The following is a 25,703-nucleotide window of genomic DNA, read 5'->3' on the forward strand; positions in this document are numbered from 1 at the left end:
GAATTGGATTTTTCAGATTCAATACAGTATTGCTGATGTTTTATTCGAGGAATGTGAGAGGTAATGTCGTGTCAGTGAGTACAGTCTTTGGGCGCACAAAAATGTCTCTTATTAATTGAAAAGGCAGATGATCTGTGCGACATTATTCTACAGCTTTTACTAGATTTTTTCTAAGGTTGCAACTTTTCAGACTCTATCTTTTAGAATTAGAATTTTTCCATTTTGTATTTGATTTTATTGTATTTGTATATTCAGTTAGCAGATGTTGCGCTTCAGATGTGCCCACAGCAGAGGTGTCCATTTTCTTCATCGAAATGTGGCCTCTTCCAATTTCAAAGTGACAATCAGTTTGCAACTCATCAGAGCCATTTCAAGTAACCAGAAAAGCAAAGATTCAGTACAAACATGGGACTCTTCAACTTTTGAGTTTCTAAAAGGCGATTCAGCTAGGGATAACAGTTCTGGTGTCAAGTTGCCGTTTGACGAAAGAAGAAAAAGTGAAACTTTTGGACAGCTTGTGAGAAGTGAGATTCATAAACGAGAAAATAAGCTTGTAGAAGACAACGAAAAGTTGGTGAAGCAGGGACCCACTTTCGCCGACAACGAAGAAAATGATATTCCATTAGAAATGTCACCGTTTCGAAATGCTGACGGCTCGTTTATCAAGGGTGAAACCTCTGAAGAAGCACGACTCCATGATTTAACTCTAGAGGGAAGAGTAGACAAGTCAACTACTCAAATTCCAGATGAGATTGCAAAGGCTATAAATAACAATATTCTCAGACTTAATATTCCTGACAAGTTGCGAGAAAGGGCTGCGCAGATTTATCAAAGCTTGAGCAGAGACCAGATCCAGAAAGCTCCCCAGACCTCTTTGGATTGCGATGCCCACATCGCAGCACTTTTCTTGCAGGACTATTCTCATTCCAGGCAGGTTCTCTTGGAGTTGCAGAAGAGAGTCGGAAAGGAAAAGTTCAATCCACAGCATATTTTGGATATTGGTTATGGTCCTGCAACTGGAATCGTCGCCTTGAACGAGATCATGGGCCCAGAATGGGTTCCCCAGGAAAAGGAAGCATATATTATTGGAAGAAACAACCACCAGATGAAAAAGAGAGCCAAGATCATTTTGTCCCGTCAGTTGAACGAACACTTTGAAGTAGAAGCTGGTGCAAATTTTGCAGAAAACAACGAACTTGAAGTCGAAGACGAAGAAGCGTTCATTGAAACTGAAATAAATGAACAAATTGAAGAAGAACAAGAAGAGGAAGAAGATTATGTTGGAGCTATCGATACTTCTGCTATTCTGTTGCGGACGAGATTGAGAGATTCGCTACCTGTTTCGAAATCGTATGATTTGATTATGGTCAACCATTCTCTTTTGACGAGAGAGTTCAAGTTTCCCAAGGATATTGACGATAACATCTATATGATCTTGAGATTATTGAAGCCCGGAGGACACTTGGTTTTGGTTGAAAGAGGCAATGCCGTGGGATTTGAGACTATTGCTAGAGCCAGACAGATCATGATCAGACCAGAGTCGTATGCGAACGAAGTGGGTAAGATCCCTCGTCCATACATTAAGGGGTCCACCATAAAGCCACAAAGATTGAGAAAAGAAGATCAGATAATTTCAGATGAAGATATCGAATTTGAACAGAAACTCTTGGAACAGTATGAACTAGAAAATCTTGAAGAATCCGAAGAAATTAAGTTGAAACAGTTGGAAGAAGAAGTGGAAGTCCAAGACGCTTCCGAGTTTGAAAAAGAATTGAATGAAAAGTACGGTGAACCCACAGAAGAAGAACTCAAGTTTGAGTTTGAAGATAGTGACGAATTTGAAGTTTTACCTGTAGACCATGAACCCGCTATTTCTGGTACTGGTTCTGAATTGGGTTCTGAAAGTGTGGACTATCATATCAGCATTCTTGCTCCATGTCCACATCACAGAAAGTGTCCTTTACAGATTGGGGATCCCAAATACTACAAGATACCTAACCACAAACATAGACTTAACTTCTGTTCGTTTAACAAAGTGGTGCAAAGACCAAGGTACACTATGGAGTTGAAGAAAGGACGTAGGTTGGCTACTACATGGGATAAGACTAGTGAAGATGGGTTTGGGTTAGATCGATTATCAAAGAAAACCTTACAGAGTTTAGAAGGTTCAGGTAGACCCGGCGGTGTCAATACAGAGAACGGTTCGTACTCTTACCTTATAGCTCAACGAAGTTTGAACGATGTTGAAACAATTAAGAAGATCGAATCAGATCGTCTGTATAACAACTACGATGTTCAGAATAAGTTGGATGTCAACAACTGGGCCAGAATAATACAGAAACCAGCCAAAATCAAGAAGAACGTTAAGTTAACCGTTTGTTCAGCTGCTGGTAACATTGAAGTGTGGCAGATCCCTAAGAGTGTAGGTAAGCAAGAGTATCACGATGCTAGAAAAGTAGACCGTGGAGACACTTGGGCTCTTGGAAAGAAAAGTGTTGTCATCAAGAATCTGATTACAGACAAAATACGTGACAAGCTAGACGTTCTTTCTAAAACTCAAAAGAAGACATTCCTTAAGGAACAGAGAAAGAAGCAATGGAAGAAAAAGACCAGTGCATCGGAAGACGACTTCATGGATGACGTCTTCCTGATGACAGACTCAATTGCAACCGAATTGGAGAATTCCAAAAAGTACCAGGCAAAGGGACGTAGGGCCAACTATGACGTTGATCCTCGAAGCTTTGATGGGAAGTGATGAGCGATGAATTGTATAAAGATGTAAATAAGTGTACATAGTATAAAATAGAAGCTTGTATAATGGCAGTTTTGCAGAGAAGAAAATAGGTTCATATTATAATGACAGTGCCAAAAAGTGGAGAAACAGAATTTCTTCATCGCTTAGTCTCTTTTACCTCTCTCTTTCACTTTCTCTCCACACTTCTTGTCTTTCATTTGTTGCATCTTCTGAGGTCTCAGTCATATAGTTTGTTGGATCATTTATATGTAATCGTGTCTCATAAACATTCTCTCGATGAGCTGTCTACTTCCTACTCTACAACAATTACTTACTTACTGTAATCTTATATTAAAAAACGTCAATAAACCGGACTTTTCCAAATAACTAACATATAATGGAGAACCAAAATTATCTATAGCACATTAGATGTTCAGTATAGTGTATGTGATAACCGATGATAAATAAACTGAATGGAAGGATAAAAAGAATGCTGTCATTAAAGAACCGGAGACGGCTCCGTACGTGAATGGATATGCTAGGATTCTACAATGTTCTGGGGATCTTAGTCTAAAATCAGCCAGACCTCAGTAGCCATCCTACTTTCTTCTGAAAGAAGATCCTTCAGTCAACTTGGCCTTACCTCCGGTTGGTGTGCACAAGACAGTGGAGCAGTTGTCACAGGTGACAGCAGTTTGGGCATGCGAGAAAACAGTGGTGATGTTCAAACAACCCTGGCACTTGACGTCCATGAAAAACGATCTAGGCGATTGGACCAAGGTCTTCAACTTGTGTTGCTTGACTTCGGAAGCGGCGTTTGGGTGTAACAAATCTTGAACTAAAACCATGGTGACAACAATCTATACAATATACAAATAGCCTATCCCAGTTGCCAGATAAAGAGAGATGGATAAATCAAGAGAACGAGGAGGGAAACCGAAGGGGGAGAATGAAAATTTTTCGTTGTGTCACGTGCCGCTTACCTCAGCTATGGAAATTTCAACACAATTCCGCGGAGGCGAAATGTCGTGTGGCGGCGACCTGTGGAGTGCTTGATATGGGAGAAGAGTTATGTGCAGGATAGAGATAAGATGGCAATTATTCCCATTTAGGAATGTAAATCAACAATCAGTTGCAACCATCGTGGTCAGCTCATGGGAGGTGCAGTTGCAATCAGCAAAAGGAGAAAAGGCTATATACTCACTATGGTAGCCATTTTACTGAGAGATATCGTACTGAGATCTGGTGAGAATTTGGAATGGATAACTGCCATGGGCTTATAGAAATACCATTTACAGAGGTGGAGATTTATAGAAAGTAAAGGCTAGCACGTATGGAGTATTCGTCTTGTAGCAACTTCTGGAAATAGCAATTGTCAGCTACAAAAATTGCATGACTACATCAGAGTCCCACTATCTTGTTTCTATTGTGGTGTAATAATCTTTGAAGCTGCGTGGTAGTTGTATTTTACCCTATTGGGCTATATTGAATATACTTTCTGTTTAAATACATTTAATTAATGAACTATACCATTTTCATTGACTTCGATCATAAGCAACGTGAGCATCAGTATGAGGTATCATGGTTATACTGTATTCAGTTATGGTACTTTCCCACTAGATGTAATGAGTGTATGACTAGCTACTATTTAAGTAGGGACTTCTAGACTGCGTTGACAATGTTTAATATAGACAGACAATACTTTGAAAAGGCTTTAAATTCTGGATACAATCTTCATTAGTATTATTAATCTCTTAGTATATTGAAAACCACTCTGTTAATAAAACTAAGCTAGAATCAACGTATTTACGAGATACCTCAGACTCTACACAATTTTAAGAGAGATTACATCAGTAGGCATCGAAAAGACAACTATTCCTCTCCTACTTATTTGACTAAATTTGCTAAATGATCTAATTATTGCTCTTTTAGGAAGCAATGAATTAGTTCTGAAATTGTGCTCTACATGGCGAGGACGATTTCGCTTTCCAGGATTACCATATGTTTAATCCTGCCGAGACACGTTTCCAGGGAAGATGATTGGACCATAGGAAAAGTTGAAAAATTTCTGTAATAAGCTGAGCCAATTGAGTTGTGAATAGTTAACTGGAAATCACATGAATAACATTTATTGTTTTCTTCTTCGTACGAGCTGCACTGCGATATAGTCGTTACGCGAAAATGTAAAATATACTGATTTTGTAACGTTTTCGCTACAGACATCGAATTCTTCCAAGCCTCGATCGACCATTCAGACACCTTAGCGACGTATTGACACTCACTTCATATGAGACACCAAAAAGTGCTAACTCTGTTTTGTTAGGAAGGGTGTGCAGCTTTTCTTACAATTGGACAATTATCAATTTATTAACCACACCACAGGAAGGCTCCGGAACAAGGTCTAAATTTGTCACAGATTAATTTCACTTTCGTGTTTGCTAACTATTCTGCGTCTACTCTAGTTCTGACTTGTATGGATGATGTGGATATCAGGCTAACAACCGAAGAAAACGATCCGGCTTCCCATGTGAAAATTCAGCTGCAGCAGAAGTTTAGCAACCGTTGAAAAACACGAATACTTGCATTAGCTTGCATGCCCTAACAGCATGAAAACAATACGGGAATACGAGAATGAAACTGAAAAATTAGATGTGAAAATTAAAATGTTTAGAATGTGAAAAATGGAAAACATGAATAAACGGAGATCGAAACCTGAGCACCAGAGCCGATAGACAAAAAAATAACCAGGATGCGTAGAAAAAAATACCAAAAAATATACATAAAATGTGGACTACGATCTATACCAACCCCACATTCTCCCAACACTCTAACCGAGTCTGTCGTATATTCTTGCTGTATTTGCATTGCTACATCGCAACCCAGATAGTCACGAGCTTGGTGGACCTGAAGAATGTGGTTGGTTTTAGTTGGTAGCGCGTTGCCAATATATTATTTGGATCAAGCATGGCACTGATGCATAAAAATAAAATACAAATGATAAACAACATCAACAGAAAAGTTATGTATATTTTCTTCTTCTCTCCAGGCTGAACATCTCAGGCTTCGATGGCGATAGCGGTAGACTTTATGGGTTTGAAGAACGACTTGCCAGGTAACAGAAGCAAAGGAGCTGGCAGAGCCGATTTGTATGGCACAAATGCAAATCCTGCAACCAACTGCCAAAGCAGCCATAAACAGAATTATAGTCAGAACCAAAATTACAGCCAAAATATGAACACAAATTTGAACTACAATTTCCACAAAAAAAACGACGCCAAAGTCAAGAAGAACAATGGTGGCGTCCGTCTGGGGTCGTCCAGTAGAAGGGCTTCGTTCACCGACGCCTACGACACCGACTTGAGTTCCGATGTTGAATCTGTGATCCATCCCTTTTTGCGCCCGCTGCAAAAAACGGCAAGCAACCATGTAGGTGCGAGTCGGTTTAACACGCTCAAGTATTTCACCCTTGTAGTCGTGCTTTTTCCATCTGTCATAGCTGTGGCAGTTCCGTCGGGAGACGTGGATACGTCGACAGGTGACTTTATAGCCAATGCCATAACTGATGCATTAATGATATTCATTGTGAGCTGGCTGGTTAAAACAGCAGTGGAGTGGCCCTGGGATTGGTTGTCGCAATTGCAAGAAACACGTCAGAGGCTCATAAATCATGTAAATTCTCGCATTATTGGCTCTACAGACGAGTTGGCCCACGAGTCAGCAATTCACGAAGAGGCTACAATGGCCACAATCAGAATGGTGAAAAAGGTAATGAGCTACGAGAAGTTAGCCATGCTTTCTTCTCTTGTTTTGTCGATGTTTGCCTCAATTTTGATGGTTTGGACTCGAAACCACGTTATACTAGACGACTCAAGACGTAAGCTAGTGTTTAGCGACTTGAATATCGGCTTATTTCAATTTTGGTCTGTGTTCAGGATCATACTACAAGTGATTGAAAACCTCCAGAGAGTGTCTATGGACTCTGATTCGAATGCCTTCAGTAAAATCAGTTCTATAGACAACGCTACTGGTGCTGTTTCTCCTTCAGTTGAATATGGTTTGGTAACGGAAAGTAATTTGGATTTGTTTCTCCCTTCTAAACCTCTTCGTCACGATTCAACACTCGTGCACACTGTCAGGAACAGCTTTGAGAAGTTATTCTTCTTTATCAACTTTTCACTTAATGCTTCTCACGATGACTACAAGTCACATCAAGAACAGCTTAACAACGTGATCCGAGCCAACAACGAAGAGAGCAATCGCAAAATTTCACAACTCGAAGATTCTTCTGAAGAACAGAAATCCATGATTGAAAAGCTTTCCGAAGCCCAAAAAGCTGAATTTGAAAATATAAGCACGAATTTCACAAAGTTAGAGAGAGCCCTAGTAGAACTTAGTAAAGCAAAACAAAAGGAGAAAGACTTGAAATTTGTCAAGCCCTTTCCGTTGAACCTTTCTTCTCCAAGCACAAGTCCACATGATGAATCATTTGCTGATAACTTGTCTCCATTATCAATAGAGAGTTCCAAATTGGGAAAGGCGAATGGATTCAAGAAGTCACCCATGCAAACGATTTTTGAAGCTGAGCATGAGAGTTCACCAGATGTGGAATCATTACCAGCGAGAAATGAAATTTCTCAAGATATGAATTCTCTTGCGGTCCATGATGATTCGATGGACCCTAGAAAGGTATTTTATCAATCAGAATCTCATGATTTGAGAGATAGAAACTTTTCATTGCACGGTCTTCCATTTTCATCCACAATCAAACACATAATAACAAGGAAATTCTACCCACCACAAGATCACCCTCAAGGTGAGTTGGATCCAGATGTAGGCTACGAATCTGAACAAATTTCATCAGAATTCAGACTATCCATGGGCAGTGTAGGTGAAAATAATACGACTGTATTACAGAGGACGAAGCATTTCATAAAGGTATTGAGGCACGAAGTTTCATTGGCTGAAGTTGTAAGAAATCCAATGATTATTGGTTACATAATTGAGGAAAGAATTGTTCCAGCTATTCAAAGACAGATGCAAATGAATTACGATGAGTATTTCAGAAGAGTTGAATTCATTAAGGTGATCATCTTCGAAATTATGAATAAGTACGTTTTCTTGAATTTCAGTGCCATAATGGCATGGATGGACAAGTTCAATGAGATCTATATGGATCCCATTAGACACACGAAAAGTTTTTTGCTTCTTGTTTTCACCAAATTGCCTATGAGCATTCTAGGTTTATACTTTAGCGTGTTGTTCTTTGTCCCTAAGATTTTGATCAAGATATTCTTGTTGAATCCCTTGATTTATGCAGTTTATCTTGTAGTTGGCGACACCAACGACACTGTGAAAAATCATAGAATTAATGGTTCTATTCCGAGATCAAAAGGGCTGTTTCAGGGAATGAAAAAATTCCATTTGCCCTCTGGCAAGTCTCTGGTTCAAAGTGATGGTAGACGTCAAAACAGAACTCGCGAGGTATTGTTACAAAAGTTGGTACAGCGCTACGATCTTAACTCCACCGAAAACATGTATCAGGAGAACACGCCGGTGTTGCTATATAGTGAGAAGGGAAATTAGTTCCCTGTTAATTATTAATTGTATTTTTGCTAATATTCATTGCTATTCATTCGTTTAGTAGCTCATTTCTGTGTTCTCTTTATTCTGAACTCATTTTTCGCAGCTATTGTCGCATTTTAGTGTCACATTTTTGGTTGCGTCACATCTCCTCCGTTAAAGATTATTTCAATATTACAAAGCCACGAACATGAAGAGGAATCAAACGAAGCTTCTTCCATTGGCATTTGGAGTTTTCTGGTATATACATCTGGAGCCAATCATTATTGAAGAATTTGGCCATCTTCGTAAAGCTCTGGTCTTTTTTTGTGTCTAAAGAGTCAAAATAGCCAACAAACGACGTCCCAAGAAGGTACGTCCTCCTTACAAGAGGTACGTCTACAAATCCAGCTTCGCCAATACTGCCAATTCGAGCGACGAGGAGCTGGATACCGAAGTCGGAACCCATGCAGATCAACAAGGAAACTATAAGGACTTTTCTCGTAAGACAAACTTGAATATCAGCTCGGTGTATGTGCTTACAAATAGTGGTGAACCTGGAAATGGATTAACTTATACAAATTCAAAAGTATGGCCAAGATCTCAGTTCGAAAAAATAGACGTTCTCAAATGTTGTATCAACAATGGAAATGAAGACTATATGCATCAAGTCCAGCAGGCTCTAGAAGTACAGCGATATGAAGATAGCCTCATGAGGCTACCTGTAGAAATCATGGTTCGCATATTCGAAATGCTAGATGTTAGAGGCAAGCTCAAACCTCGATTCTTGAGAGTGTGCAAGTTGTTCTACTTGCTAATCCTACCCATGATATATAGATGTCCGATTCTCAAGGCTACGAACTTTTTCTCGTTTGTAGAAACCATCTCTAGCAGCAAGACTATCGGCCATTATATTCGAGAACTTGATCTTTCTTACATTATCCAAACAGGCAAAAACGCATTTGTAGCGAAACTCTTGAAAAGATCAAGAAAAAATTTACTAGCCTTTGTCGCTCCTCAGACCAGTTTCGGTTTGGGACCTTTGATTGCATTAAAGAATTGTGAGCAGTTGAAAGTATTGGATCTTCGGTTGGTCTCAGAAACACTCAACCTCGAGGAACTTTTCAACTCCATCAGAAACCTTCACAATCTCACGCATTTGTCGTTTCCACGGTCTTCAATCCTGATCAACGACTATAAATCTATCAACTGGCCACCTAAACTTTCGTACCTCCGAATTTCAGGAGGTATCTCAGACGATTTCTTGCGAGACTCTCATTTTCCACTGACTATAAATCAGATTGAATTTGCCCATTGTCCAGCCATACTGGATGTGGGGCTTGGGAACTTGCTCCTTAGAATCGGTCGCAACTTGAAGTCGCTCCGAATACAGTATCCCATGCCTGGACTCAAGACAGAGTCGTTGGATGATGTTTTTCGGTTCTGTCCCAATTTGTATACGTTAGAAGTGGCTGTAGACTATGTGTCTACACGATTCTTTGATGAAGAGAACTTGCAGTACATGGATTCGTTTCGTCCCTTACGTACAATGTATATAAATAGCAGTGGACTGCTTGGTACGTCGACGAAATTGGACCCCATCGATCTAGCGGTGGCCATTAACGAAGACCGCTTGCCGTTCCTTAAGAATCTTCAAGTCACAGCCAAGCTCGGGTGGGATCCCAAGTCTGAGTACGTGACATATATAGCTGATGAGCTCGACGAGCGGAATGGTGGTCTCTACATTGGCTATTAGAATGTTAATGAGTAGCATAGAAACGATTAATCACTTGCATTATGTAATATATGTATATTATGAGAATGGCTGCGAATCTAAGTATCTACGGGCATAGAATTAGTGGAATACTTTAAAAGGGTACATTGGTGAATGTAAAGGAGTATTCGTATAGCCATATTGATATATACCCAGTTATAACGGTACATATTGTTTTACTATGGCAGAATGGTAAAGAACAAAAGAGTAAAACTGAGTAAGCCATCTTGTTCACCACAGTAGAGAGGTCAACTATTACTTCAACTATTACACTACACTCAACTAGACATAAAAAGTTCACAAAGATACAACTCCAGCAACTTATGAAACCCTATCGGAGCATACGAAAGTCATCAAATCTTGTCATATTGAATCTAGCAAATCGTCACTTTCTACTTAATCCTACCTCTATTCTTCCGGAGAGGTGGTTTTTATCTGCATTACTCTGTCAAAGCTAATGCGCATAGATCTAAAATAAGAACACTTTTTTCATTTGTCTTTCGATCATTAGGCAATTGTCGTTACCAATCTCCATGAGCATTTCGATCGTGCTCCCGTCCAACCCAGATCGGCTCCGGGGAGTGACGGATATCGACAAGTTTCTCTTTGTTTGCAACCCCAGCGCCCTGACCCGGAGAATTGTGTTTTTTGACGAATCGATAGTAGGCTACATCGTATACCAGGGTCAGGAATTACCATCTCACCGAAGCCAGGTGTATTTGGACGTCACAATCCTTCCAGCGGATATAGTGGAGAACCAGAATCCCGAGAAATACCTCAGTTTAGGCTCTGCTGCGTCGGTTAATAATAACACCAATAATGGAAATGGTGCGGTAGTTAACGATGTTGATGTAAATGAAGAAAATCATGGCTTGAACAATTTCAGAATCACAGACTTGTTGTTGAAAGAAGAGAACTTAATATTCGACAATGTCGAATCACAAGCCAATGGAAATCATTATTCTATTTGGAGATTCGAAGTTCCCATCATTTATCCTAGAAGACGGTTTTCCAATCCTATCCTCTTCTTGCTGTGTGCCATACATGATTCTGGAACTGATAACAATCTCCAATTGAGCACACTTAGCCTCCACTCGTCAGATGAATGCCTACCTGATTACCTTCCAGGAAGAGCAAATAACCTTATTGCGGAGATGAACAACCAGATCAGTAAATCTGCAGATAGTGAAGTTGTTGATGTAGACACCTATGAGCTATCTGAAAAAATGCTCAAAACTCAGCCTGTTAATCATAGACGCAGTGCGAGCCTACAGCCCGAGAGTGACAACATCAGCTCTAGTGAAATCCCGGTGAAAGACAACAAAGACAACTCTATTCTTGAAAACACCACCATCAACACCCAGCTGTTGCATGAACTAAAAGCCAGCATTCGCATACCTGTCTCGGTTTCCTTGGTGATCAGAATCAAGTCGACGAAACCAGCAGGTCGTAACAATTTGCTCTTGGCCACGTTGAACATAGAATCTTCTGAGGAACTTTCTAAGCTTCTTGTAGAGGTATTGGGCAACACTCCTGAGTACTACTTCAACATCTCGAGTTTGTCTATGGACTTCAAGTATGGAGATATTAAAGAAATCAAGACTGATAGTCTTAGGCTTCCGTTAAGGTTTAAGTCGCTGGATTCGATCAACTTTACCTACAAGCTCACTAACAACGAAGTATTGGACAAGGAGTTGAAGAACGCCGACAGCAATAACTACATGTTCAGCCGTCCTGTGAATATCAAACTCGTAGTTCAGATCCAAAAGTATATACCCAAATTGGATACTTACGAAAACCTCAGTGGCACCATCACCACGTCATGGTCTCCTTATTTGGACTTCAGCATTATAGCCCCGCCCATCAACAGTTCGTTGAAAACCACAAATACTTATTCTCAGCAATCACTGGCATCTTCTCAAACGCAACCAGTAGTGCCAGTTCTGGGAAGTTTGCAGACTTCAAAATTGTTGAACAGCACTCGTAAGTCGGCTATGATTAACTCTCTATACAAGCTCAAGAGTCCCAACCCCACAACATACAGTGCAAACAATATCATGGGAACTTTGGGATCGAATTCTTCCGTCAATAGTGTTTCCAGCTATCTGACTGCTCAGAAGAAGCTAAACAAGTCCATGGCAGCAGCATCAGCTTCGTCGGTTACTGTTAATTTGACTACCAACAATAACTCTACCTTGACTGGTTTGAAGCTAAACTTTAAGGGAAAATTGAATATCAAGTTGGGAGAAGTGAATAATTGGAAAATACAGGCTATCAACAACTCTCCCAGTAGGTTGAATTTGTCGCTTCTAGTGCAGAATCCCATCAACTTCAATCCTATCTATAATTCAGGGACAACTTCCAACAACGTGTCTTCGTCTAATTTGCTTAATTCAGAAGCTGTCACGGGACAAAGCAACGCCAGTAACGACATCATAGTGTACAACAAATTTCAGCTCTATTCGTTGTACAACTCGTTGAAGATGAACACCAACGGTGTAATCATCTTAAACAACGACATTCGCATAGGACCTTTGGATTCCAACACCGTCTTCGAGACCGACATAAAACTCATAGGTATTTCCAAGGGGATTTTCAACTTGGATGGTATTAAGATCTTTGACATCAACAGCGGTGATGGCCTTGATTTTGGGAAATTGGTGGAAGTGTTTGTTATCTAGACAAACCACATGTCATACAGTAAATATTTTAGACAAATATCAGGAATAGAATAAATGATATGAATGCATTATAAGCACTTTATGGGAAATGCTAGTAATTTAAACTGTTTATGAATAGTGACAATGATATAAACGGTTGCAAAAAAAAAGGGGCGAGCTGGGAATTGAACCCAGGGCCTCTCGCATGCTTGTAGTAATCAATTTAGTTTTGCTAAATCGTCGCCCAAAGCGAGAATCATACCACTAGACCACACGCCCAATTTTCTTGTCGGAAAAGTGCAAGATATCAATATACAGTCGCTATTGAATTTGTTTGGTAGCGCGGCCAATTTTTCCACTTCCTTGTATGATTTATGTTTCCAAGTAACTTTACAATTTCTAAGGTATCACATAAGTTTAGGGTCATATAAACTGCTGGTTTGAAGCATTGGGTTTCACCTAGACTTGCCCTATGGATTAGTGGAAACTCTTTACACTATAGTAAATAGGTACATTCCATTTCGTAAAAACGAGACTTTCTTGCACTTGAATAAAAGAGTTGGACACTTCTTCTGTGACGAATTATAGTCAAAATTCTTCTGGTATCCTATTTGTAATGAGACATTATTTAGAGATTATTATTGATAATGAAATAATCTTTATGTAGTAATCATTTGCAATTTAATAATCGTGTCAATTATTGTTCAAAAAAACCAGAATCTGATCGATGTTTTCAATTTTTCAATTTGTTTAGGTTTGCTCTCTTCTCAATCTATCAATGGTGATAGTTTTACTTATATAAAAACTTCTAAAAGAACTTAAGATCTGATGTTCATATTTGGTTATTGGCTGTTAGCCCCAAAAGATAAATAGATGCAAAATCCTGCATGCAAACACAGCATAATCAACAATATTGTTGCAAAATGAGAGTACAAACAACTACATCCAAACCCAGGCTAGTTAGGAATAGAAAGAAAGTGAAACAAGTTTATGGGAGTTTGAAGATCATCTTTCTGGAAATTCTTTACAAGCAGAAGAAGAAAACCTGAGGCTATCAGATTGGATCAGAGACCGACTAGATGGATACAGTAGCTTTGGTACAAGCAGAATAGGAAGCTTCCACTCCTCCTCACTCCGATAAACACATGATTGTTTACGAAATAGTTTCCTTATACTTTTATGTCCTCAGTCTAGCGATCCCCTTGTATACCTTTGCTCTATTCAATGGCTACAACCACCACACCAACATTCATTACCTACTTCTACACATTATGTGGACAACTGCTGGGTACATCACGTCAAAGAAAGCTACCAGCGACTGCCATTTATGGTTAATACTATTATTTGCTGGTCAAATAGTTCCAACCTGGTACGCGTTCTTAAAGATCAAGGGCGACAACAAAGTCATTATCCATATACAGATTATTGGAAGACGTAAGAAGAAAAGGGCAGTTTAGATACGGATTCAATGAATCCAAAACTAAGCTAGAGAGAAAAGTAAAGGACAACAATATTCCAAGAAGTACGAGGATTATCACATATTTACATACACCTATGTATGCATGGAACGAAGTCCGCATGTGGAATTGATCTGTGAGCTACTTTAGCAAACAGTTTTAACTACAAATGTACTCAAATAACCGATAATGATAATGATTTCACGGTCTAGACCTAGGCGACAGAAGAAATAAACGTTTACGGATACGTTTACGGATACGTGCACATGCACCAAAATCACTAGAGCCATAGACGTGAGGCGTGTAATTTTCAACCATAAGATAGCCGCATAGTGCAAAGGCACCAGAGCCATACAAAAATAAGGAGTGTATAAGCCGGCCCGTTTCTCCACACAATGGCAAATGCGAGATAGACTTGTGTGAAAAATTCCTGATTTCAGCATAGAACCTAGCTTACTATATAGTCTACAACCTGCGGCCTACCAATTGACTTCTAACCTTTTATCCACTCTCAGATTGTAAAGTAAGGAAAAGGAAATAAGAACTTTTCAATATGACTACCGATTTCATTGCGTTAGCTAGTAAAGAATCGTATCCATTATGGAATCACACTGTCGAGGATCTCGAAAGACTTGCTAACCAATTGGTTAACGAAGAGAAGGAGACCTACGATTACATTGCTACAATTGAGAATCCTACCATTGAGAATGTCGTCAAGCCCTATGCCAGATATCTGCACAAGAATGCTCTTTTAGAGAACCAAATCACCTTCTATCAGTATGTCTCTGCCTCGAAGGACTTGAGAGATGCTTCTACTAGGGCCGAAGAGCAATTGGAACAGGCATCCATCGAGCAATCGCTCAGAGTAGATGTCTTCCAGGTGTTCAACAAGTTGTACGAGTCAATCAAGGACGAGAACGACATCGAGCCTGAAACCAAGAGATTGGTAGATAAAGTAGTTAAGTACTATAAGAGAAATGGTTTGGCTTTGCCTGAAGAACAGCGTGAGGAGATCAAGAGGTTGAAAAAGGAGTTGTCCACTTTATCAGTCAAATTCTCCAAGAACATGAATGAAGAAAAAGACTTCATTCTCTTCACCACTGAAGAATTGGCTGGTGTACCTTTGGATGTCGTGGACCAGTATGAAAAAGTTGAAGAAGACGGTGTTCAAAAACACAAGATGACCTTCAAGTACCCTGATCTTCATCCTGTTTTGAAACATGCAACCAATCAGGAAACAAGAAAGAGAGCATTTATTGCCAACCAGAACAAGTGTCCAGCCAATGCTGAAATCTTGGACACGATTATCAGGACCAGATTCGAGTTGGCTAAGAAGTTGGGTTACTCCACATACTCCGAATACGTTTTGGAAGATAGAATGGCTAAAACCCAGAAGAATGTTTTGGACTTCTTATACGACTTGAAGAGCAAGTTAGTTCCCCTTGGCCAGAAAGAAATTGCCAACATGAAAGAATTCAAGAACAAGGATTTGACTGCTAGAGGATTGGAGCAACAGGATAAGTACTACATCTGGGATTCCAACTTCTACAATGAACTCTTATTGGAAAAGGAATACAAGGTCGATAATACCAAAATTTCCGAGTACTTCCCCATGGATGCTACCATCGATAAGATGCTTGGTTTCTACGAAACTTTGTTCGACATGAAGTTTGTCAGAATCGACAAACCGGCAGATGGAGCTACGTGGCATGAAGATGTCAAACAGTTTGCTGTGTACCAAAACATCAAGTACGGTGAACCTAAGTTGGAATTCATGGGCTGGATCTATTTTGATTTGCACCCAAGAGAAGGCAAATATAGTCATGCTGCCAACTTCGGTATTGGTCCTGGTTACTTGGATGAAGATGGAGTTACCAGACACACTCCAGTCACTACCTTGGTGTGTAACTTCACCAAGCCTACAGCTGAGAAACCTTCTTTGTTGAAACACGATGAAGTCACTACATTTTTCCACGAATTGGGCCATGGTGTGCACAACATCTTGTCCAAGACTAAATATGGTAGATTCCATGGTACTCATGTTGAGAGAGATTTTGTAGAAACTCCATCACAAATGTTAGAGTTCTGGACTTGGTCAAAGAATGAACTTAGAAACTTATCTTCTCACTTCCAAACTGGAGAACCAATCAACGACGAGTTGATTGACCAATTGATAAAGTCAAAACATGTCAATACTGGCTTGTTTAACTTGCGTCAATTACACTTTGGCCTCTTTGATATGAAACTTCATACCACTGCAACCAAGGAGGAATTAGATGAGTTGGACTTGACCAAGGAATGGAATGAGATGCGTGATGAGATTGCTTTAGTCGACAGCGACCATATTCCCACCAAGGGCTATTCGTCATTTGGTCACATTGCCGGGGGTTATGAAAGTGGTTACTACGGCTACTTGTACTCTTCTGTGTACTCGGCTGATATCTACTACAGTTTATTCAAAAAAGATCCTATGAACGTTGAGAACGGTATCAGATACAGAGATATAATTTTGAAGAGAGGTGGTTCCCGTGAAATCATCGACAACTTGGTCGAGCTTTTGGGCAGACAACCTAACTCTGATGCCTTCTTGGAAGAAATCTTTGGTGGACAGCAATAGCTGTAAAAGTACCTATTATAAGAACTACGATTATATCTAATTCTACTAGTATATTCTTTATATTACAATTGTGTAGTTTCATGAAATAAGGATTGTATTAACAGCGTAGCATCTAACTTGGCTTAGTTGACTGAAGTTAAGCGTCGGTGCTCTGAGACTCGAAAGGAGTAAGCTTAGAAGTACCTTCAGCCCAAGTAGTACCGGTATAGGTGATTTCCTTGATAGCAGCAACGACGTCTTCGAAGGAGCCTCTGACTTGTTTTGTAGAGTCTCTTTCTCTTAAAGTGACAGATTCGTCTTTGATGGAGTCAAAGTCAATGGTGATACCGAATGGAGTACCCAACTCGTCGTTTCTGGCGTATCTCTTACCAATAGAAGCCGAGGAGTCATCGACCTTGAATGGGATCTGTTGCTTTCTCAAGTAGGCAGATACCTTAGTCACAATAGGCTGCAAATCTGCTGAGTTGGACAATGGCACTAAGAGCACCTTGGTAGGAGCAACCAATGGAGGAAGAGACAACACACCTCTGTCAGCATCACCGGGTCTGGCCCAGTATTGGTGTTCAAAGATGGAGTAGAGAATACGTCCGATACCGAAAGAAGGTTCGATAACGTTAGGGGTGAATTCACGGATGTGCTCAGTTCTCTTCACCTTTGCTATTTTGAGGTATTCTGAGGTCAATTCCACAGTATTTTCAACACCCTTGACATTGATTTCGATCTTGCCCTTGTCAGCCAACTCCTTGGAGTAATCTTCCAATTCACATTGCGATCTGGAACCTAACCATTTTTGGATGGCACCACCGTCCTTCTTGAACTTAGGACCGAACTTTTTCTTGTCAATGTCCACCTCATAGTTTTCAACAGTAATTGGTTCAGGCAATGGCTGTCTGACAACTAAGCTGGCGTTGGTTCTGGCAGCATGGACACTCAAGTCGTAGGCTGATCTATCAGCACAACCAACACATTCAATCCAGCCGTAGGAGGTCTGCAATTCAGCATCCCAACAATCAGAAGCATAATGGGCCATTTCGTTACCCATGTGTTGTCTGAATCTCAATCTGTCGGTATCCACACCAACCTTGATCAAGAACTGGTACACTCTCGCAAGGAAGTAACCCAAAGTCTGGTTGTCTACCATACCTGATGAAACGGCTTCACCAACTGACTTTTCCACCACTTGAGTGGAACCAGACTCCTGAACATCCTTGGGCAAGAAACGCAACTTGATGTCCTGAACGTCTTTGAACTTAGGGTGGCTCTTGTCGTTAGGATCGACAAAGTGCTCTATTTCAGCCATGAGGAACTCACGCACTCTCAACAAACCTGCTCTAGGGGCGATTTCATTTCTGAACGACTTACCGATAGAAGCGGAGGCAAATGGCATTTTCTCGTTGTTGAACTCAAGCAATTTGGCGAAGTTCAAGAACTGGCCCTGAGCAGTTTCTGGTCTCAAAAAACCACGGATGGCTCCAGAAGGACCGATAGCGGTCTCGAACATCAAGTTGAACTCCACTGGAGGTTCCAACTTACCTCCGGTAGCGGGGTTGTTGATTTCGTACTTGAGGATGAGTTGGCCCAACTGTTCACCAGAGTAACCATCAATCTGGGCAAGAACGTTTTCGTATTCGGCAACGACCTCGTCGGCCAACTTGATGTTCTTGACTTCCTTGACCTTCTTCTTTCTCTTCTTCTTATCTTCATCTTCTTCTTCCACCTTTTCCTCGATGCCTCGGGCTGCTCTGTCACCCTTCAATCTGGCTTCCAAGACCTCTTCTACCAAGTGGTCGGCACGGAAGATTTCTCCAGTCTTCAAATCTTTACACATCCAGTCGGCAAACTTGTCAACGTGGCCGGAGGTCTTAAGTACATCGTGTGGAGTCAACATGGTGCAGTCGACTTCCAACATGTCTTCTTCCAAGACGAAATGTTTTCTCCAGGTGTCAACGACATTGGCCTGGAACGCACAGCCTGGAGGACCGTAATCGTACAAACCGGAAACACCACCGTAGATGTCAAAGGCAGGTGCAAAGAAGAAACGTCTCTTTAACACCTGTTCTAACGACTCTCTCGAAAACGGGATGTCGGTGGCAGGTCTGGAGGCAGAAGTGGAAATGGACATTCTGGAGATGAGCAAACGGGAGGGTGGTCTGCTGGATCGTAAACACCTGAAAACTAGCGTATTTATTGCGGCCGTGCTGGGAATAACGGGAGTGTTCCTAGTATGTAAGGGACAGGTACTGGCTATGGCTGGAAGATCCAATTGGCATGGAAAGAGAGAGTTGGCAGCCAAGTGAAGGTGTAGGTGGTACAGGATACTGACTCACAAATTTTCACAATGGTGTCCACACGACTGCAGAACCAGAAAGAATAACAGTCTAGGCAGAAATAGTGGGCGCGTATAGTGAGGCCAGAATTAGGGAGAAGTGGAATAAATAGGGAGAAAAGTGCGAACAATTAGGGAGAGGTTGGTTTAGAGAGCGGAAGAGCGAAATGAAAAAGTAGAGAATTCATGCAAAAATAAACATAGGAACAATTGAATAGCGAGTAACCTTAGCCAAAACAGTCAAGTAGAGCTACGTGTGTTCTGCCAGTTTTTGTTTTGAGTAGACCTGTTTATATGCTTTCTTTGTTTGAATCTCATTAATTTAAAGTGAGTCGATATTGGTGAGATTTTCATGGAATTATTTTGTCGCTTAGCAGAGAGAAGCATTTTTTTCGCAGCCTTTGCATTCCGTATCATTTTGCAATCTACAAGACTATTCTACAACAATTGGTAATACCCTCTTCCATTATCTAATACAAACAGTATTTACGATTGATTTATCTAAATCTTACTTTGTTTTCTTGTTTTCAGCTAGAACATACTCGTACGCATTGTAATCTGGATGGTTCATCTTCCACCAGTAATGGATCTGAGAGTAAGCGTAAGCAGTGGAGTTGACACCATTCTCAGTGTACCATGAGGCACATCCGCCAAATGCCGAACCAAACACCTGCGACTTCAATCTCTTTTGAATGGTCTCGAAATATTCGTTGTATTTGTCTGTTTTGACAACAACATATTTGTAGGTATTGTCCAAGATCTTTGGAAGAAACTTGCTCATATAAGTACATCCGTTCTCAATAGCCATCACTACTGACGAATGTCCAGTGGCAGAGTTGGGTCCACCAATGGTAAAAAAGTTAGGACAGTCTCTCACAGAAATAGTATTATAAGCACTGGCACCTTGTTTGTACCAGATATCACCAATATTGGTGCCATTGCGACCAATGATTTCGTAAGCATGGAAACTCTTGGAAACAACATATCCGGTACATGCTACAATGATATCGGCCTCAATTACTTCTCCAGACTTCATAACAAGTCCCTTTTTAGAAACATGGTCAATTGGATCGTTACGAAGTTCAATTCTAGGGTCGTGCAAAGAAGGAATGTAGTTGTAGTCAAAGATCAATCTCTTACACCCAAGCTTAAAGTCTGGAATAAGAATTTTGTGGTACTTTTCGGGAGCTGTCTTCATGTACTTGAGACATACTCTCCTGCTTGCACTTCTGATGAGTTTGGCAAAAAATCCATCTCCACTGAAAAGAGGATATCTCAATTCGGATATTGCAATAACGAAGTAACGCACAAATAACAACCCCAATCTCGAAAATGACAACAAGTAGTAGAGCTTGAGAAGAATCGACGGAATAGGAGGTGAGACATAATGTGCCGATCTAACCACCTGGGTGATCGACTTAACGTTGTAATCTTTCAACAATGCTGGGATAACCTGATTTCCAGAGCATCCATTGCCAATTACCACCACTTTCTTGTTCTTGAAGTCTACAGAATGGTCCCAAAGTGCCGAATGCATGTACTTTCCACCAAAGTCCTCCAATCCTTTAGCTTCGAATTGTTTGGGATATACCAAACCTCCACTACAGGCCACTACAACCTTGGCAGTGTGAATGGTCAATTGGCCAGTGTCTTCATTACGAACATAGACAGTCCAATTGGAAGCGTCGTCATTCCACTGAATCTTGGTGACTGAAGATTTGAATTTGGCATAATTCTTAAGCTGGTGCTTTTCAGCAACCTTGAGAATATATTCCTCCATTTCATACTGAGGAGGTTGGATACGGGTCCAATTGGAGTTCAACTCGTTGGAGAAAGAATACCACAAGGCTGGAATATCCGAAGCACAACCAGGATACGTGTTGACGTACCAGGTACCTCCGAAATTGTCGTATCTCTCAAAAATGACGAAGTCGTCTTCGCCCAACTTCTCCTTCAAAGTCATGGCAGTAGCCATGCCTCCAAAACCTCCACCAATAATTGCTACTTTAGAGCTGGTGTACAAGGTGGGCAACTCGTCAGATTTCGTGACTTCTGCATTGGGTCCAAGAGCATGGTCAGCCATGTCATGTTTAATCCTGAAGGGAGTAGGGTCCTTATGGGACTCCTTGGTTAAAGTAACAACCGACATTATTCTCCTCTCAGTTAATTATATCGACTTAGTTAAAAAAAGTGCGGTTGAAAACTTCCAACTACCGCGTCTACAATTGTCTACATTATAGCCATATTGCCTTTATATATGAGTTATATAAAAATGAGTTTTGTCTGTCTTCGCATCCATATGAAAATCACCCATACAAAATTAATCTCTATCTGGACGAAGTGGGGCAATTGGGGTTATGGGTGGTGCACGCATGTGATGAAGGAATTGTGCAAGATCTTCCTATCTTCGATATGGCACCTAAAAACAGAAAGATGCCGGAACTTTTTCACAGAGAACGCAGAGACCAGGATGAATTGAGGAATAAGCGACTGCAAAAGACCATCAGTTGCATACATAGTCCATGCCAACTTCCTTTTTATTTGAAAGTGAAAATAGATATCTGGCCGAATCTCCGTTCCATAGGTCTGAAACTTGGGCATATACTGTTTTCCATGTGATAGGCAGGCATGTGATGTCGAAGCATGTGATATAACCAAAACTGCTGGATTGATAGTGTTTCCACTAGGATCGTCATAATGGTATACGGTGGGAATGCAGACGCCGAAGACGTTCGTATCCTGATATTTTGTCTCTTACATATCACCTGTCAGTCAACTGTTATAAGGTTTGTGCCGAACAGTAAACCTTGGAATTTTCATGTATGCGGCTACCCCAGATTCTCATTTTAGGTATGAAATAATCGGAGTTCTGCAATATGGCCCGACAATTTCTTCCATGTGGGACTAAAGATTTTCAGGAAATGAACGTTAGGCAACTTTTATATCTGGTATCCTGTTCAGCTATACTTGTAGCTGACATTGTTTGGGAACGGAATGTCAGCTACAAGTTGCATATGAATTAAATGTGGAGAATCATGGTTTCGTAATGCATTGTTTCTACCTTAGGCAGCCTTGTAAATATCGCTCTCTATAAACAGTTCCTCGTCGTAGTTCTCCAGATCGTGAATCCAGGCATTCCTATCCAACTCTTTCCGCACCGCTATCAGAAGAGCCGTGAAGATACAGGAGATGGCAAACACTTTATCGAACCAGTTGTCGATGAATTCTACTTCCTTCATGGCAAAGGTCGGGTTACGAATCGCACTTCCTGAGAGGGAGAGGATCTTCGACACCTGTTGAGAGAGGTTGGTCGGGAGATTGGTACGAATCAAGAGGGCCGTGGCTATCACGTAGACTCCGAGAAGCTCGGATATGATCAAATGCTTGAGCCAGTTCTTGCTCAGATTCGTGCCCACACTGGCAGGAAGGAAACGTCCAAACGACTTGAACGTCATCAAGACATTTGAGAAAGAACATACAAACAAACTGCCGGAAAGGACAAAGCTAAACAAGTTGATCAACTGCGATTCGGTCACGGGAAGAGTGTGGAATATGAAGAGGATCATTTTCGAGAGAGTAGTCGCAAGAGCATCTTTAGAAGCACTAGGTGCTGTTGGCTCTGGAGTTTGTTCTGAAATGACATTAGTTTTCTCGTCATGTAGCTCGTACTCATCACCAGTACTATGTCTATACAAAATCATCATCGGTATACGAATGACAATCACATTTGCTATTCTGTAGACACAGTAAACTCCAAAGGCTAGATTGCCCCACTTTAACAGTATATTGAGTATGTCCTCATTTCGGGCAGCAAGTCTCTGCTGTTGCTCCAAATACAGCGAGATCTGTTTGATGACATCGTCGTAGAGACTCTTTTTCAATATCTTTAGCGAATTGATTTCCCTTGAAAGCTCAGATTGTTCCAGACTCTCAGCAGCATTAAGTGAGGCGAATGATTGTACTTTGTGGAGTAAACCCCCAAAACCTCTCTTTTTCAGAGGAGAACTAGGCACCGAATGTTGAGCTCCGTTGAACTTGAGCATATTGTCCACTGAATCGTTACTGGGCAAGTTGTAGATGGTACCACTATTGCTTTGTACAAGTCGTTCCAAATCTGCTGCTCTGCGAGTTAGAAGCGAACATGTATTATTGTAGTATCTGATAGCAGCATTTATGTCACTTTCTGTTACTTCTCGCGATACAGTTGGCTTTATGTTTTTGTCCGGCTTAGAGGTGTTGTTACCTCGAATTCTGGATATGAGTTTTTGCCATGCAAAGAGTTTATAGGGTGTAGAGGTAGAGCCTATACCTGACAATACAGCCAAGATCGTGATCCCAGCGATGGAGATCTCGTTGATCTTGTTCTCTATAATCGTCTTGGTGTTTTGATTGTATGAAGAAGTCGTCGATACAGTGCGTGGAGTGAACGTGCGAGAAAGGTCTCCGCACTTGTGCAATGCAAACAACCAACACAAGAAAAGAGCCATCGTCTGAACGAATTTCAGTACATTAGACTTGAATACGGGTACTACGGTGTTGTTGATAAAGAGACTTACAATGAGAAATGGCTGGGCGATCGTGAGAAGGAATACCAACGAGTTGATGGTGCACGTTATGTAGAAGAGTCTGGTTTCTTCAGACAAGTAGTCTACCAATTCACACAAGATTAGCAGCATTAGCAGCATACTGAGCGAGATGGTGATACTGAAAATGAGGCCGATGAGCATGTTGTATCTTTTCTCGGCCAGCAAGGTGGAAGATGGTTTGTTGTATAGTTCTGAGTTATGCAATTTTCGGTCTGGTTCGAACTCATCTTCATTATCTTCCACATTCACAGGAAGAATCTCCAAGTGATGAGATCGAACGAGCTTAGCAGCTATGAAGTCATTGATTTCCGCTTTTGGGACATGTAAACGATGCGAATATGTCTGAATGAGGTTGTGGTTATAGATGTATTTGTAGAGCAAAAAAGTAGTAGCACTGAACGGCACTAGCACTACAATTGACTCGAGCATTGCATGAGAAGGAACGAAAGTAGTTGGCTATGGAGAATAAGCGAGGAAAGGATCTGAACTGAACATGAATAGAACGAAGAAACAAGTGTAAATACGATTCTCAAAAGCTGATAGATTTATGGATTGGAGAAACTCGCGTGACAAGAATCAGCTGATTGTATCAGACGTTAGAGTCGCACTGAATCTAAGAACCGCAGGAATCAAATCTATATGCAGTGCCACTATAAATCCATAAACCTACGGTAATAGGAAGTTATGGATACGAATGTTAGCTAAGATATGATCTGGTTGGAAGTAATGATCTTTACTAGTACATGGCAAACATAGGCCGGGTCTGACCTTGAAGTTTAGAATGTTCTCTTATTTTTCTCGCTAGCTTTCGCTCTTTCTAAGTCGCACTAAACCCATTCTCATAGTGAAAAAAGAGTTGTGCACGACGCTGAAAAATTTTGAAAATCTATATAGAACTCTCTTTATCTATTAACATATTCAATAACCGCATCGTCAACCACTAACGCAAACATATCAACATGCCCATGCGATTGAGAGCAGAGAAGAAGATGAGGAAGCACCTCATCGAGCAGCTCAAGGCCCGGAAGGTCTTGGGTGCTCGTATAGCTCAGGGCAAGAACCAGAGTGTAGAAGAATTACAACACGAGAAGAACCTCGGACCACAGGTGTTTTTGTTCAAGAACATGTTCAGTGGGCAAGTGTTATATTCACAAGTTCCAGCATTTCACCAAGACCAGATCGACCAACAGTTTGTTCGCCCGAACTGGGAAAACAGAAAGCCTTCCAGAAGATCCGATCTCTGGAGAATCATGTGTGTAGCCAGCTTCAAGGACTACGAGCATGCCAGAGCTGCCTTTAGAGGTTTGGTTCAGTTGAGACAAGCACGTGATGTTGTCCAGCAGAAAGAAGCCAAGGCGTTGAGAAAGAAGAATGACGACGGAAACACCTGGTACGCTGGCCAGTATAGACCCACCTATTCCCAAGAAGCTGTCGCAGACTTAGCTCATGTGATTGAAGAGTTCAACTTAGAAGGCACGAAGTTGTTGTGGGAAAATGCATGGAGAAGAGGCGAGGATAAACACTGGAGACTCGACTTGGTTGAGCACGACACTTTACCTCCTTTCAACCCCAGAGACCAGAGCATTTTGTTGGATGAGGTAAGCAAGTTGGCTGTAGAGGAGTTTGCCAAGCTTAGACAGGCAGAAGCTGTTGAAGCTCAAACTGGAGTCACAGAGCTGGCTTAAACATTGTAGATAGCCATTGTACATAGTTCATGAAGATACGCATGATAAAGCCGTAACAAGAAAGAGAATGTAGAAGAATTTGTAGAGAATCACGAAGTTAATGAAATATGATTCATTTAGACGGAAGGTATTCCTAGAATTGGTGCTATTGAAAGAAGCTGAAGAATATTAAGCCCTGTTCGTCCATGTCGAGAGAGACATGGGTTACCGGGCGATTGTAGATATGAAATGTTCCAAATTTTCCAATTGTCCAAAATTTCTATCTGGTAACTGTCACATGTGTGTTGTGCCAGAAATATATGCCA

General features: G+C 41.0%; 10 protein-coding genes across 10 annotated transcripts; 6 read left to right on the forward strand and 4 right to left on the reverse strand. All coding sequences in view use genetic code 12, as the record gives it.

Annotated features, from left to right (window-relative positions):
* The first annotated feature begins 275 nt into the window (after positions 1-275).
* RSM22 (mitochondrial 37S ribosomal protein RSM22) lies at positions 276-2,821 on the forward strand. The gene has a single exon (XM_001387406.1). The coding sequence runs from the start codon at positions 629-631 to the stop codon at positions 2,753-2,755; it is 2,127 nt and encodes a 708-aa protein (XP_001387443.2). The 5' UTR covers positions 276-628; the 3' UTR covers positions 2,756-2,821.
* A 246-nt stretch (positions 2,822-3,067) lies between these two features.
* RPS27 (40S ribosomal protein S27) lies at positions 3,068-3,582 on the reverse strand (the record flags this gene model as incomplete). The annotated part of the gene is made up of 1 exon (XM_001387824.1): positions 3,068-3,582. The coding sequence occupies one exon, from the start codon at positions 3,580-3,582 to the stop codon at positions 3,334-3,336; it is 249 nt and encodes an 82-aa protein (XP_001387861.1).
* A 2,218-nt stretch (positions 3,583-5,800) lies between these two features.
* Positions 5,801-7,669, forward strand: PICST_28401 (hypothetical protein; the record flags this gene model as incomplete). The annotated part of the gene is made up of 2 exons (XM_001387407.1): positions 5,801-7,618; positions 7,649-7,669. Coding segments are annotated over 2 exons (1,839 nt in total), but the record flags the coding sequence as incomplete, so codon positions are not given.
* Positions 7,670-8,954: 1,285 nt separating this feature from the next.
* On the forward strand, positions 8,955-10,049 carry PICST_52347 (hypothetical protein; the record flags this gene model as incomplete). Its single annotated transcript, XM_001387408.1, has 1 exon — positions 8,955-10,049. One exon carries the CDS (start codon positions 8,955-8,957, stop codon positions 10,047-10,049), a length of 1,095 nt encoding a protein of 364 aa, XP_001387445.2.
* A 544-nt stretch (positions 10,050-10,593) lies between these two features.
* KRE11 (KRE11-like protein) lies at positions 10,594-12,817 on the forward strand. Its single transcript, XM_001387409.1, is given in 6 exon segments — positions 10,594-10,863; positions 10,954-11,252; positions 11,394-11,746; positions 11,768-12,007; positions 12,026-12,158; positions 12,213-12,817. 6 exon segments carry the CDS (start codon positions 10,601-10,603, stop codon positions 12,746-12,748), a joined length of 1,824 nt encoding a protein of 607 aa, XP_001387446.2. The 5' UTR covers positions 10,594-10,600; the 3' UTR covers positions 12,749-12,817.
* Positions 12,818-14,737: 1,920 nt separating this feature from the next.
* On the forward strand, positions 14,738-16,801 carry PRD1.2 (saccharolysin (oligopeptidase); the record flags this gene model as incomplete). Its single annotated transcript, XM_001387410.1, has 1 exon — positions 14,738-16,801. The coding sequence occupies one exon, from the start codon at positions 14,738-14,740 to the stop codon at positions 16,799-16,801; it is 2,064 nt and encodes a 687-aa protein (XP_001387447.2).
* Positions 16,802-16,837: 36 nt separating this feature from the next.
* Positions 16,838-19,030, reverse strand: GRS1 (cyl-tRNA synthase). The gene has a single exon (XM_001387825.1). It carries the CDS (start codon positions 18,921-18,923, stop codon positions 16,938-16,940), a length of 1,986 nt encoding a protein of 661 aa, XP_001387862.1. The 5' UTR covers positions 18,924-19,030; the 3' UTR covers positions 16,838-16,937.
* A 605-nt stretch (positions 19,031-19,635) lies between these two features.
* FMO3 (probable flavin-containing monooxygenase) lies at positions 19,636-21,276 on the reverse strand (the record flags this gene model as incomplete). The annotated part of the gene is made up of 1 exon (XM_001387826.1): positions 19,636-21,276. The coding sequence occupies one exon, from the start codon at positions 21,274-21,276 to the stop codon at positions 19,636-19,638; it is 1,641 nt and encodes a 546-aa protein (XP_001387863.1).
* An 881-nt stretch (positions 21,277-22,157) lies between these two features.
* Positions 22,158-24,156, reverse strand: YHN8 (Predicted G-protein coupled receptor). Its single transcript, XM_001387827.1, is given in 3 exon segments — positions 22,158-23,161; positions 23,180-23,319; positions 23,371-24,156. The coding sequence occupies 3 exon segments, from the start codon at positions 24,140-24,142 to the stop codon at positions 22,190-22,192; spliced, it is 1,884 nt and encodes a 627-aa protein (XP_001387864.2). The 5' UTR covers positions 24,143-24,156; the 3' UTR covers positions 22,158-22,189.
* A 487-nt stretch (positions 24,157-24,643) lies between these two features.
* MHR1 (protein involved in mitochondrial homologous DNA recombination) lies at positions 24,644-25,452 on the forward strand. Its single transcript, XM_001387411.1, has one exon. It carries the CDS (start codon positions 24,673-24,675, stop codon positions 25,396-25,398), a length of 726 nt encoding a protein of 241 aa, XP_001387448.2. The 5' UTR covers positions 24,644-24,672; the 3' UTR covers positions 25,399-25,452.
* Positions 25,453-25,703: the final 251 nt, after the last annotated feature.

The sequence above is a fragment of the Scheffersomyces stipitis genome, chromosome 1 (assembly GCF_000209165.1).
Source record: "Scheffersomyces stipitis CBS 6054 chromosome 1, whole genome shotgun sequence".
Classification (NCBI taxonomy): Eukaryota; Fungi; Ascomycota; class Pichiomycetes; order Serinales; family Debaryomycetaceae; genus Scheffersomyces; species Scheffersomyces stipitis.